Genomic DNA, 15,485 nt, shown 5'->3' on the forward strand with positions numbered 1-15,485 from the left:
TCATGGAGGTGCAGCGTGATCTTTTCATATTTCACAGGGGAAGGAGCGCGGCCCCTGTAGGTTCAGGATCACAACACCTGAGTCCAGTCCCAGCTGGCAGACTTATTTACTCCATGGCAGTGTGAAAGCCACAAACAACCCTGGACTTTTTTGTTTATAAACTACAATAAAAACTGTTTCCACAACAGGAATTTTGTGGGGTATACAACTGTTTGAAAAGTTTGTTGGAGAGCATTAGACTGCCGCCATTAACAATGGAGGTGATGATAATCGTCTCATTTTTTTGCTAATTCATTATTTTCTTTCTTTCATTTTTATTTTTTTCCTTTTAGAGACAGAGTTTCACTTTGTCACCCTCGGTAGAGTACTGTGGTGTCACAGCTCACAGCAACTCCAGCTCTTGGCCTTACAGGATTCTCTTACCTCAGCCTCCTGAGTTTGGGACTACAGGCACCTGCCACAACGCTGGGCTTATTTTTTTGTTGCAGTTTGGCCGGGGGGTTTGAACCCACCACCCTTGGTATATGGGGCCGGTGCCCTACTCACTGAGCCACAGGCATTGCCTCTAATTCATTATTTTCTAAAGTACACTTAGCGATCATTGTAGGTATGTTTTATTCCCTTTTGATGGTTGTGAGCGTTTTGTTCCTGACACTTTCTGAGGTCAAATACTGGACAATAATTGGAAAGGATTGGGCAGGGGAAGAAATAGAACCCTTAATGGAAGACCTAAGTTAAAAACAAAACAAAACAAAACAAAAAAAAAAAAACAAGCAAACTTATCTATAATAGCATTGCAAATGAAATTTGACAAAAATGAGGTAATTAGGACTGAAAAGGTTCATCACTTGTCTCCCGCCCCATTGCTTTCAGATGGAACTCAGTAACCTCTTGCCTCTCTCCAAGGTACCAAGTGCCTGTGTTGTGTCAACAGGCAAAGTGCTCAAGGCTGGGACACAGGAGTGAGCAAGATGCTAAAGACCTGCCTGCAAGAAGCCGCAGAGAAAACAGGATAAACAGATAGTGGCACCTATGTTGAATTAATTACAGTTGTGATAGGGGTACAAGAAAAAGGTAACAAAACCTTTAAAAATTCAGTGACTCAAGAGAACTCTTTCCTAGATATTTCCTGAGTGAGATTTCATAACCTCAGTTCATCCCTATGATTTACAACTTTCAAAGTTAACAAGTGCTTACTTTTTATTTAAAAGTATTTATGCTTTTTTCTCTGTTATTTTCAAGAGTGAGAAAGACAGATGGTCCTCTTTTCTAGCCATAAGAGTCCTTCAAATATTGGCAACAGCTTCCTAATAAGAGCAGCATCTATGCTTAAACACAATGCCGAATATTAATATAGCCTTGGATTCTTTGCTTTCAATTCGTATAAAAAATATTGCCGACCATTTACAGAGATAAATCGCCTAAAGTTTCTCTACAAAGCATTAGCAATAGTTGTGATAAAAATTAAAGCATTTTCAGTATCTTAACCAAAATGATCTAATAAAAGCCCTGAAAAAGAGATCAGCTATTCATCAGTATCAAGATATCACACCACCAAAAGCAAAGGAAACAACAAAATAAAATGGCAACCTGCAGAGTAGGAGAAAATACTTGCAAACCATATATCTGATAAAGGGTTAATATCCAAAATACATAAGTAACTCATATAGCTCAATAGCAAAACTCCAAATAACCCAATTTAAAGGTAGAAAAAGAAACTGAACAGGTATTCCTCACATGAAGACACACAAATGGCCAACAGTCATATGAAAAAGTGCTCAACATCACCAATCTTTAGGGAAATGCAAATCAAAACCACAATAAGATATCATTTCACCCTGTTAGGATAGCTGTTATAAAACAAAACAAAACAAAACAAAGCAAAAGACAGCAAGTGAGGTGAAGATGTGGAGAAAAGTAAACTCTTGTATACTATTGGTGGGAATGAAAATTGGTGCAGATACTATGGAAAACAGGACAGAAGTTCCTGAAACAGGTAAAAATGAAACTGGTTTAGTACAATCCTACTTCTGGGTATACATGTACAGCCAAAGGAACTGAAATCAAGATCTCAAAGAGATCATCCGTTCTCCCACATTCACTGTAACACTATTCCTGATAACCAGGACATGCAGCCAACTCAGCGTCCACTGATGGATGAATGGATAAACAGATGGGTATCTATACACATACACACACACAGTGGAGAGGTATGTGGCCGAGAGTACAGAGATGGCTTCATGGCCAGGTCTTTATCTCCAGATTTATCAATTATATACATTAAAGATGTATAGCTTTTTGTCTGTCAATCATATATCAATAAAGTGGTTTTGAAAATATCACACAACACATGGGAAATAAGAGCACGTGCATGCAAAAATATCAATTACCTGTTTCCTTTTCTGCTGGGCCTAAAACATAAGAAAAGAAAATTTAGGAGAAGAGCAAGCTCTACCCACATTGCTCACAGGATGGAGAAGCCCAACCACGCAAGGAAAAGTAGCCCACTGCGTAATTCTAACTAACATTTAACTTTGTTCTTGGACTGAGCAAAGAACAAAAGCACTTTTTTTTTTTTTGGTAAGATAAAAAATGGAGATGAGGGAAAGGAAGATAACACAACAGCCCAGAAGTCTTTCTCATCTAATGACCAGTTGGGGACTACGTGGCAGTCCTACCTGCATGGAGGGCTTGATCCCTTTTTCAGAATATTCTCACTTTAGACTCTAATGTGCCTGGAGAGAGAGGTGACTTCAGAAAGGCAAAAGGTGGGAATGTTTCCTGCTCACTGTTCATTTGGCCCCACTATTGACTTTTCTCTAACACAAACTTGGTTTTTTTGGCAGAAACAAAAGAAGGTTTCTTATCCATATTGAAATAGACCCTATGACTACATATAATTATAAATAGAAAAACATACTGCTTATCTTTTCTGTATTCTTGGAAAAGGTAATGGCCAAAAATATTCACTAAAAAAGAAGAAAAGAATTCTTATAGTTTTTTTTTTTTGGATAGGTTTTATAACATTTATATAAAACAATGTAGTGTTAATTCAAATTGTGTACAACTTCTTTGGCAGATTTGAAAGGGTTTATTATGTCTATTTTTATATCAATTCTTTACAACTGTGTTCAGAACACTCAAAACTCCCAAAACATTCATTATTTGAATGAATATTTAAAACTGAAAACCAACGTGTTTATCTTCCACTTTCCCCAAATGACTGAATATTCTTAACACAACATGATATCTTAATTAATGATGTTAAACTGGTAACAAAGGAGGTTTCATGTTGTTATTCTCGTGATATAATATTGGTTGCTATAGTGATGAGATGGCTTTTTTGTTAATCACTCAGGAGGTTGGTTATCGCATGCTTGTTAGAAAGGTTGACCAGATTTGGAGAGAAAAAAGGAATAATAACAGAAACAATTATAATCAATCTTTTTCACTGGCTGAATTTTAAGAAAACTAATATCAACTAATTAATAAATGTATAATTCATTACAATTTTATATTAAATGTTACTAAAAATTTTTAAAAGGATAACGTAACTTTTTGTTTTCAGACATGATAATTATTTAACATCAACTGAAAACTCTTTTCTTCCTTTAGTTAATGCTACATGTATTATTATTCAAGCCAGTTTCCTTTTTTGTTATTTTTAATTACATAAATCAAAGGGCTGTTAAGTAAAAGCTGATTTTGTGACTTTCCCTCAAATTCCAATCTACTTATTTCTAAACATTTAAAACATCAGTATACTTAATGAATAAAGCCTGAAGAAAGAGAAAAAAAAAATGCACAGTCTTCTCATGAGACCTAATCTTTCAAATGCATCAATATACTGCAAGCAATTAAAAACTGCAGGAAGTTCTATCGGTTTCTTTCAGCCCTCACTATAATCAACAAGTTTCCTCCTTCTTTTTGAGTGACACTGCAGAAGAGAAAATAAAATTATGTAACACTACACTGTTACTGATCAGGAAAGAATCCACTGTCCATAGTTTAAATGTTAGACATACTTACAGTAATGTCAAAAAATACAACCCACGAAAACACCTTTTGGTTTCCTGAAAACTCAAAATAAGAACAAAGGACAACTTAAGCACGAATCCCGGGTCTTTCATTCAAGCAGAGTCCCAGGAGGCATATTAAAGCAATGAATAGGAAAAAGCTCTTCAGTTCACCAGCTGAGATTTTAATGAGACATTTCCCTTTGCCACCGCACAGGATTGTTCAGGGAAGGAAAGGACTTCTCATAGAAAATGCAGTTAATAGGCATTGTCAGCTCTCCCTGCAACTTTGGCAAGTGCTCACTGCACTGACCTTCTATTTTGGCGTATTCTGTGAGCCTGGTGTAATTGATCAAGGCAGCTTTCTCAAGACACTTTCTGACCACTTTCTTCACCTCCTCTGCTGGTATGGGAGTGGCAATATCTTTCATTAATACCTATCAAGAGAGGAAGAGGGGGTAGAGACAGACAGAGGAAAAGAAAATAGATACTGCATAAAATAAATACTAAAAACGAATTACACAAATTGTCCTGGACCTATTACTAGAAAGGGGGAAGTAATGAGCTGGCCTTCGTAACTGGGATTGTAATCCTCTAACCTTGGCTTCTCCCATCTGAACCTCATTTTATGCCCATCACAACCTCCCACAGACCAGGCCAACCATTCAGGGTGACTGTCACTTTTCCTCTGGGGACCCACAGCACCATTAGACCAACTGTTTCAGATCGGAATTATAGTTCCTGGGACAAGTAATAAAGTTTGTCTTGCACATGCCTTACTTAAAAGCCTTAAATCTTCTGAGCAGTATATTTGAAAACAAAAATGAAAATTCCATTAAGAATAAACATAATTTTTGAACTCTAAAATAATCAAGACCTCTAGTCTCACTAATAAAGCTTTAATGACTGTGATTTTCTGAATATACCATGGCAGATTATAAAAAGTGGGAGGAGTAAAACTCTTTGTTTTAGTGAAATGAATGCTTATGGAGAGTCAAATGTTATTAAATAAAATACATGTAAAATATCTGTGGTTTCCAAAAAATAACTGATTATTCTCTGTTGGCTTCCTGAAATATGCTTTAGAATTTTTTCCTTAAAAAGTTTTATTGCTGGGCAGGGAAAACCTATCATTATATCCAAAGTTCAAAATGTAGTATATTTAAACACTTTTTATATTGATCCATTGATTATCCTCTTTAAAACTTTCTTAGTGATAAAAGTGATCATAATAAGTTTTGTTACGGTTTAGTCAAATTTTTTTTCAGATACTATTTTAAGGCAATTTTTCTTGCTTTGCTTATATTCAAATTATAAAATGTATGGCAGAAGGTTAATATAGAGAAAATAATGCTTTTGTAAGTGGTCTAAGTATTCCATTAGTCTTTTGTTTTGAAAGGAATATTCAAAGAACATGAAAACAACTATTTCACACGTTATCATTTCATTCTATTGCAGTCAGCCTCAGCACTAAGGGTTTTATAATTTTAATTTATTTAATCAGGATGTGTCAGTGATTCTTGACAAGTTTTCTTTTAAGGCTACTCACTGACAACATTTTAAAGCTTTTGTTACATTTATTTCTTACAAATTGCAAATTTTATTATTTAGAAAATTTCTTCCCCTATCAAAGCCAATTGTTCTTCATTATTTTGACATATACTTGGCACTTTAATTAGAACTACATATTACACTGCAGCCAGAAAAATACTTCTGTGCACAGTAAAAAATATACAAGCATTAAACACACACTATTATATGTGATTGTATCTAAAATTTGATGTTAAGATTAATTTTGTTACAAATGTAGAACCACGAACTTTACTATTAGATTTCCCACGGTGACAAAATTTAAATAAAATAAATAGCTGTTAAAATTAGAATGGATATATTTGCCATAGAAGTGAGTCTACGCTTTGAATCAGAAAATAGTTCACATTACCTAGGAGTGAGGCAATTAATATGGAGTGGGGGGAACTAAATCTTCATTGCTGGCAAAGTGCAGATAAAAGGCAGGCAAATGCAAAAAGGGATATGCCAGCCTCTGTTTCATGATTCCTCCATGTTCTTCCAAATGGGGGTTCCAAGAATTCACATGTAGATTGTTTTATTTTTCTATGTCAGGCAGTAAAGAGACATAAAAATGAAGACATGGCCCTTAACATTTCTCTGTCAGTTCAGCAAGTGATGTGATGAATGACTGTCACTGGAATGAAGGTCCCTGTTCACCTGTTACCTGTCAATGGAGGGCACCAGGGCGTCTCAGTTACTGCTAACTCTTCCCTGTTGGGGTGAGGGAGGTGGCTCTGTTATAGAAATCAGAACACCGGCTGTACTACCTGTACCCATGATGGGATGCTTTTCCAAAAAGTAGTGCAATCTTTAAGGATTTTATATATCTTAGTGAACAGGATACAATGAATACTGGGAAAAATCTGAGTTATGTGCAGCTTTCAATATCATACAAATTCTACTAAAACGCAATTACTACAATAATATATCTATCACACAATGCACAATAATCAGGGATAAGACAGGGATCTAAAAATAAAATTGATCTATAATCCGATCTCATTTTAATCAACAGTTCTAACCCTCATCCTCCAAGTTCTTAAATCATGAAATAGAGATGTAATGTCTGAATAATGTCTTCTCTTTTTGCTTTTAATAATGATGCTAACAAACAATGTAATCTCTAAAATAAATTTGGCAGAAAAATGGACAAGAACAAGTATGTGAAGTCAATAAATCCAGATTAGGATAATTAAACTATGAGCTATAGACGATATCTAGAAATTCTTTTAAATCCTGATAAGGAATAGTTAACCACATCACTTAACCATTAGTATCCAACTAGCATATGAATAGCTTGAGAGACACATGAATATACATACTTCTCTTTCAAACTTCAACTTTCATAAAAAATAGGAACAGAGCATATACTTTCCGTAAAAAATTATTTTCTAACTGGATTTTAAATCTTGTTTGGTAGTTATTTTCTGAAGGAGGGAAATGAATTCTCGCAACTTGTAAATTCATTCAAGGTAACACACAAATTGAAGTAAATGAAATAAATTCTCAAATGAATTTTGAATGAGAAATGTTATGTTGGTGAATATTAAATGATAAACTCTTACAGGCATGAGGACTATGACAGGTGGAAATACAAAAATAAAGTTGGAGGAATAATAAAAGGCAACCATGAAGTCTGCAGAGGAAATCATCCTTAACTGAAAAATAAAAATACTATAGGCAGTCCCCGAGTTAGAAACATCTGAGTGATATATGACTATGAATATAGTCACCTATGAATGAAAGCTATTACAGGTAATAAGTAAATGTACCCGTTCCACCTTACATACAAATTCAAGCAAAGAACAAATTTACAGAACCAGTCTCATTCGTAATCCAGGGACTGCCTGTTTTTTATGACTCAAGTAGGAGCAATTGAATACTATCAAAAGGATGCCATAATATCAAGATAGGATGGCAGTGGTAGGCTTTGGAAAGACTGCAGGGAAGAAGTGAGTACAGGGAGAATTTGAATATAAGAAAAGGTGAGAAATTCAGAAAATGTGATAGACTATAAAGAGTACAGAGGAATAGGACTATCTGCTTAGTTCAACAACTAAAACACACAGCAAGTGAAAATGCATCTGGTATTTGTAAAGTAAGGTTCAAACATACCCTTTCAAGCAATGACAGAGTGGCTTTTAGAGCACCTTCAGGTCGTCCAAAGGGAAAACAGTATCTTTAAAAACAAAACAAACAACAAAAATGTCAAATATTTCATACCCAAGACTACTAAATAACTTCCACTTTTTTACTTGGCATTATTGGAGAACAATGAAATGAGATGAAAATAACATCTTCACATTCAGGACATTTTTAGCTATTAAAGTCTACCTAGCTCTTCAATTTCAGTGCCTTTAACAATACAGGTGTAAACTGTGATGAAAAGCTTCCCAAATTTTGATGATACATGTATTAAAATACAGTGAACCAAAAAAAAAAAAGAAGAAGAAGAACTTGAAGGGTCATTAGTAAAGGCATAATATGCATTCCCTAATAATGTCTTGTTTAAAATTTGTTGTTATTTAACTCTAAGAGACAATGAAATGATTCCCCCCATTTGGTGGTTTAGGATGGCCATACACAGAGGACAGTAACTTCTAGGACAAACAGGTTCCAGCTCTCTGCTTTGCTCGCTCACACTTGCCTATCTACCATGGTGGCGAACACTTCAGTCTCCTCGCACAACACACATAAACCCTCCGTGGTTCTTTTGTCAGCAGGGTGATGTATCCCGAGTATTTCCAGTCCTATGTATTCCTACCACACAGTCAACAACCAGAGGCCAGGTTATGGGATGTTCTGAAACCAGGGTCAGAGGCTGGAAGAGGGACTGGGCCACTCAGAAGTTCCTTGCTACAAGCTGGTCACAGGTTTATTGCTCTTTACAAGGAGGTTCCTCTTCAGGTCAATTTCCACTTACAGAGGACTGAACATCATGGCCATTTCATCCCTCTGGAGCTCCTTGCTTTGTTGAGCCAGATTCAGCAAAGCACCCTTCTGGGACTTCAGCTCCAGCCCCAAGATCAAGTGCTACTGGCAGCTGAGCTGTCTGTCCTTACACTGCCACCTTGCTCTGGTTTAGAAATCTGCAAACTAATAACTTAGAACTTTACTTATCTCCATATTTTTTCCATTATTCATGGACTTAGTTGACATGTTTTCTCAGATAATACAAATACTTTTTTACACTGTAATGTGAATGAGTTTCCCTAAAAATATTTAGTTTGTGACCAATTTTAAAGAAAAAAAAGATTTTCCCTGTCTTTTTAAAACAAAGCAATAGTTCAATTTATAGTAGGATTTGGATTTTAGTTTTGTGAAACTGTCATTGGTCTCAGACAAATGCAAATAAATATTACATAAATCTAGTCACTCCAATTTTTCTTTGAAAAAAAAAAAACCTACAGCCAATTTATTTGATAAGTTTCTCCTGGCACTTTTTAGCATTAGCATTAGCAAATTAGCAAAATAGCTTTAATCATTTTGTATACTATAAACCCTAATCCACGTTTAAATAAAACACAAATTGGGTTCTTGTAGTCCCCTCCCCCTGCTTAATCTTTTCAGTATATTTGCATAATCCACCCATTGTCTTTCCTATTGTTTATTTCCATTAACCTGTGGGTGACACATTTTATGAATGGAATGTTACTGATCCCAAGATTACATTTAGCATTTCAGGGCTCTGAGGTCCCACTGGGTATGTTCTGAATTAGCATTAGCTGCCCATGATGTGTAAATAATTCAACACATTTACAGAGTACAAGTAATCCTGAATCAATAAAGTACAGAAAATAACTACACAGAAGCTTAATTAATCTTTACAAAGCAAGTTTTAAAGAAGGGAATCATTTTGTTCTGCCTTTCAGGATAAATATTTGGGGTTTTTACCATTCTGAAAGCCCTATCACAGTAAAGCAAAGTGGAAAACACTCAATTATCAAATAAAATTCAACCACATTTAATACCTAATCTGAATAAACTGAAGTCACCCTTATTTCCACTTTCGTAATTTAATTTATATATATAAAAGATTGTGGCTAGGCTTGTCCGACATAGACTTATCCCTTGAGTAAGCCCTTTCTTTTCCTTATACATTTTTGAATATACTATGTTTTTATCAAAGTTAAATAGGCACATAGTCTAAAGACACTTCTTTAGTTTTAAATAATTTTTTTAATGAAAAACAGAAGTCCTTTACCTCCCCAAGAAATTTTTCTCTAAAAAAAAAAAAATGCAGTCAACTTTTAACTGATTTCTTTGGTAATTAAACTTTATAGCCTTACATTGTATACTAATATTTTTACTTCTTGATTTTTCAGTTTTAGATATCATACCATTAACTTCACACTGATAAAGAAGCACTTAGCTTTTATTTTTTAAATTAACTCATTTAAGGGGCACACAATGAACGGCACATATTTAAAATATATAATTTGATTAGTTTTGACATTTGTATATAATTGTGAAACTAACACCACAATCAAGGTAATTCAATGACTCCCAAATGTTTTCTCTTCACCATGAGCCAACTAATGATGTACTTTCCGTCAGCTGGATTAGTTTTATGTCTATAATTTATTATGGAGGGACCATTATAGTATTTATTTTGGGGGCCTGATTTCTTTCACTTGGTGTAATTACTTTGCTATTTATGCTGTTGTATGTATCAACAGCACATTCCTTTATATCACTGTGTAGTATTCTGTGTTGTTTATCCATTCCTTATTGGTTCATTTGGCTTATGAATATTCATATAAAGGTCTCTGTGTGGACATGTGCTTTCATTTCTCTTGGGAAAATACCAAGGAGTGGAATGGCTTGGTCACATAGTAAGTGTTTATTATTTTAAGAAACTGCCAAAATAATTTCCAAAGTGGGTTGAAACATTTTACATTCTTATCAACAGCATATGAGCGTTCCAGTTTCTCCACAAGCATGCCAACACGTTACATTTGCATTTGCTGTGTTTTGAATTTTAGTTATACCAATTGTTATGTAAAGTAATGTCACTGTCTTTTCACGTTTTTTTCCATTGTTTATGTTTGATAAAAAATGTGTTAAAACTAATTGGGTTAATTTCTTACAATTAAGTTTTAAGAGTTTATATATTCTGAATTAAAAATCTACTATAGGATATGTATTACTTTATCTTTTCATTTCTTTAGCTATATTTTTAGAAGAATGATTATTCCTAATTCTGGGGACATTTTACTTTTTCCATTTATGAATCATGATTTTGGTATATTACTTAAGAATCTTTACTTTGCCCAATGACACAAAGAAATTCTTCTACTAAATTTCCAAAGTATACTTATTTTGAGTTAACTTGTAAACCTAGGGTGAGGTATGACTCAAGATCAATATTTCGCATTTTACTACCTAATACTTGCAGCACCATTTTTGAAAAATTACACTTTGCAACCTGTCCTTGCACATTCAATGAAAATCAGCAGACTATATTGTGTGTAAGTCTATTTCTGAACTCTCAATGGCATACTCCCTTGATCACTGTAACATTACAAATCTTGAAATGGGGTGGTGTTATCATTCCAACGTTTCCCTTTAAAAGTTATTTTGTCTACGGGAAATTCTTTGCATTTATATACAAATTTCAGAATCAGGTTAATTTATATAAGACCCTAATGTGAATTTTCTGGTCTTTTGGGCAGAATAATTCTGCAATGCAGGATTATACCATGTACTGCACTTCTAAATCTAGCACTAAATGCCTGTCTCCCACCCCTGGTTACTGTGGCAATGAAAATTTTCCCTCATTCACTAACCCTAAGGTAGTGACCAGCCTCAGTTGAAAATTACTAATGTAGGGGAATAGATGCATGATATGTGCTTGGAGAATTAATCTTGAAATATTATGTGAAAGTCACAAAATCTAAGTTCTTCCTATTATACAGCAAGAAATGGAGACTTGGAATCACCCTATTCAAATGGTTAAAAAGAATTTTTGGGGGAGCATAGTCATTGAGATTTATATTTTAAATAAGCTTACATAAAATGATTCCACATTGCAAACATGACATGAAGATATATATATATATATATATTTTTTTTTTTCTCTGCAGTTTTTGGCCTGGGCTGGGTTTGACCCCACCACCTCCGGCATATAGGACCCGTGCCCTACTCCGTTAAGCCACAGGCACTGCCCGACATGGTAACATTTTATTGGGGCTAATAATAATAGTGATAACAAAAGAAAGTGTATTGGCCTATTTCTGTTTGTAACATTCGGTTCTATTGAATTCACTATAATCACAGAAAATGTACTGAGATATTTATTGCTCATGCTGCAAATGTTTCCTCATATCGACAGCTAATTTTTCTGTGCAAGGAACTGTGCCAGGTGCTTGTAGCCCATGTTCTCATAGACTATAAATACAAAGATAATTAATGAGCGAAGCAATGCATGTAATAACTATGTTACAAGTGACAAGTGAGGGACACAGATAATGAGTGCTAGAAGACTTCAGAACACTGTTTGCTGGAATCTTTGAGAAAGACCCCACTGTGGAGGTGGGATTTGAGGGTCTCCTGGTCTTGTAACCCAGAGAGAAGGAGCAGTAGTCACCAGAACTAGGGGGAAGGGGCCACGTAAGGATGAGAAATGCGAAAGGCAGGCAACAGGTGCAGTGGAATGGGCAGCCCAGAGGGCTGGGAGACCTAAGAGAGTTGGGGACACTGGATGGCAGGCCGGGAGGCAGACCGCAGACCTAAGAGTGAGGAGGAGGGAGAGATGGCTGACAATTCCTGTGCAGCAGAAAGACACAATCAACAATTTGTACGGGAAGAGAGGGTTGAGGGAAGTATGAAAGCAAATATTAACGAATAGAATACACACCAGATATGGTTCATCTGATAAGTATCTGTATTAGTGAATAGACTATCCATCTGAAAAGGCTTCTCTGATAATTATTTGTATTAAAGAATGGAATATACACCTGAAATGGCTTATCTGATTTTCTAAAAGGGAAGAGAGTCTCTCTTTTATCTCCTCAAATCTCTCTTTTTCTTCCACTGAAACAGTTCCGATTCCATCAGGCCTGAAAAAAACAACGAGAATCAGTAATTTATACTGAGGAAGCATTTACTTTTATATATTTGATACATGTAAATGTATTTCTCTAAAAAGTCCAAATAATTAAAGAAAAGGCTTATCAGTCCATAGTCTACATATTAATTGTGTGTATCGTACAAATTTATTGGAGATATTTGCAGCCATTTGCTCCATATAGTGATGTGAAATGAAAGGAATGAAATTATTCCTTTTACTCAGGCTTCAAGGTAAAGGATTACAATAAATATTTACTGGAGCTACAGAAAACAGTGACTAGTCCTTGAAAATAGCAGTGAAAAGGGTTTCATAGTGGCATCAAGCATTTGATCAACTAAATGAATGTCCTCTGAATGAAAATATTTTTAAAATACGCTGAATGCAAGCTGAAATGCTTCAACTGCTTCTCTTCCAAATAAAAATCAAGCTAACATGAAATTGGAGGTTTAATTTTAATTATTGTATGAAATACAGACATTTTGAATACATGTAGATGCTCTATCCTCTTGCTATTTGTTTGTTTAAATATGTGGCCATATACACAAAAATGAATATTAGAAAGGAAACTTATACAAAGAAGAAAGACTGGTTAGGTTTCTTTCTAAGATTATTGCATTTAACTAAATATCCCTATAGAATCAAAGTGAGTTTCATTAGGATCTGAAAAAGTAGCTATAAAGACCGAAAATAAATCTTTTACTAGGATTAGGATATAAAATATAATAGCACAGATTTAAAATTTATTCTGTATCAATTTAAGTATCTGTATTTATAGTAAAAATTTACAATCATCTAAAAAAATGTAACAATCATATAAAAAGTTAAACACGTCAATTTTATCTCTCTGTCTCTGATAATGTGCAGGGAAAATACATATTAATCACACATTCATTTCAAAGCCTGTTCATAGATTTTAACAACAAGATGCATTTCTTCTACTTAATAATTAACACCAATCATTTCCTACCTTATTAGCTTATTTGTCTAAAGATTATAGTTTCATTCCTCTAAACTTATATATTTATTGTTCCAATGTACTAATTTAATGGTTATATATAAAATGGGTAGACACAGGGATTATAAAAAAAATGAATGGTTAAAATAACTTTGCCAACAAGATTTCTATCTGATGCCCTCACTTAAAAAAATATGTAGATGTACTTATCACATGTACGTATGTTTATGTATATATGTTTGATGCTTGTTAACTACTCAATTAGGAGAGAAGCAATTAAACTTATGTCTGAATCATAATGACATATTGACCTTTGATTCATATCAAAGCATTGTTTAATTATGAGACATTTTCTCAATATAGAATAAAAATTTTTACTTCAGAAACTAACGTGCTGCTGGAATTTACGCTTTGAAAAATTTTCTTACAGTTATATTTCATTCCTAAGTAGGGAGTCATCAATTATTTAATTTCATCTTCAGAATAACACATCAATCACATTTATTCTATCACAATTCATTTTGGATGCTAATTATAGAAAAACTAGTCAAAAAATATTAGTCTTTCAAGTTCATTTAGGGAGGATAAAATTCTGATGCATAAATTAAAAAGCAGTGAACTATGGGCTAAAATTAATGTTTTATTTTAATTATTAATGGATTTCTCACATTATTATTACTTCTGAATCAACTCCCATGGAGCAAATGTTAGCAAAAAACCTAGACTATAACTTATGAATAAGTTCAACCGGGGGGTTTTACATAACCATTCATTTGGGAATTTGGACATTCAGACAAAAACTATTCCTAAATTTTGTTATTACATAGGTAGCAACAAAAACTCAGGTGGTTATTTCAGTAAACATGCCTAAGCAAATTTGACAAAAAGAACAAAGGACTTATCTTTACTATTCTGATGTTTGATATAATCCTTTGGCTTAGCTATCTGGCAAGTGCCATATGGTTACATTTAGGTTAATTTACCAGTTTGGTTCAACTGTCAAATAAGATCATGATCCACAATGATTAAGTTGTCCTGTCACATTAAATGTCACTGTGGCACACGGCCCACCTGACAGGACAGAGGCAGGTGTGCAGGTGTGACAAGTGCAAAGGGTAAGTTAGGGGAGCGCTCTTGTGTTAACCTTCTCTGAGATAACACACAGTGAAGGACCATTGTTTTATTGAGTTTACCACCAAATTAGGTATAAATCTGATAGGTTAAATGCAACATGTAACCATTTGGACTTGCTTTTATTTACATGTCCTTATTTTAGTGTCTATAGATAACAGTCTAGGTACTGAACATCAGATTTATGAAGTAGCTTTCTATATCTAAATTATTGGTAACAAACAGCAACTTTGCTGTAGTCCAGACTAAAGGCCATAGTTCCTCTTCATCATAATTCTTCCCAGTCAATGGAAATACTTCCCGTGTCATCAATATTTTCCTTGTCACTGTAATTATTTAAAAAAAAAAATAGCAGCTAGCAGTTACAGAACTTAAAATCTGCACTAGGCACCATGCTAGCTGTTTTATATAGAGAGTATCAGACTGCGTGCAGTAATCCTGTCTCTGGTTTTCCACTGAGGCTCAGGGAGTTTAGGTTACTTCACCAAGGTCACACAGCTTGAAAGTATAGAGACCTGAACTTGAACCTAAGTCTCTTGCATTCTCCTTCAGTTCAAAGTCAGTACTCTTAATTCCCATGACTTACTCTTTACCCTACATTTTCACAGAAAATAACACAGAACAATTAAAAAAAAAACCTCACTGAACCATGGAAGCCATATATGAGAAACAATAATGATGGAAATATTTGAATTACTCTTGCTTACATCAGGCATTTTCTATTTTACTTATATAAGGT

The 15,485-nt window shown here is 34.4% G+C and overlaps 1 protein-coding gene across 9 annotated transcripts in view; it reads right to left on the bottom strand.

The window, feature by feature from the left end:
- CADPS2 (calcium dependent secretion activator 2) overlaps positions 1-15,485 on the bottom strand; it is a 504,393-nt gene that overhangs the window by 114,300 nt on the left and 374,608 nt on the right. For 6 of the 9 annotated variants that reach the window (XM_053609273.1, XM_053609272.1, XM_053609270.1 and 3 more), the window contains exons 14-17: positions 12,548-12,649; positions 7,704-7,767; positions 4,330-4,453; positions 2,391-2,411 (exon numbers count right to left, since the gene is read on the bottom strand). In XM_053609273.1, the coding sequence (XP_053465248.1) occupies positions 2,391-2,411; positions 4,330-4,453; positions 7,704-7,767; positions 12,548-12,649 (311 nt within the window). The remainder of the gene's footprint in view (positions 1-2,390; positions 2,412-4,329; positions 4,454-7,703; positions 7,768-12,547; positions 12,650-15,485) is intronic. The other 3 variants (XM_053609275.1, XM_053609274.1, XM_053609271.1) reach the window with 1 other exon arrangement.

This window comes from Nycticebus coucang, chromosome 11 (genome assembly GCF_027406575.1).
Source record: "Nycticebus coucang isolate mNycCou1 chromosome 11, mNycCou1.pri, whole genome shotgun sequence".
Taxonomy (NCBI): Eukaryota; Metazoa; Chordata; class Mammalia; order Primates; family Lorisidae; genus Nycticebus; species Nycticebus coucang.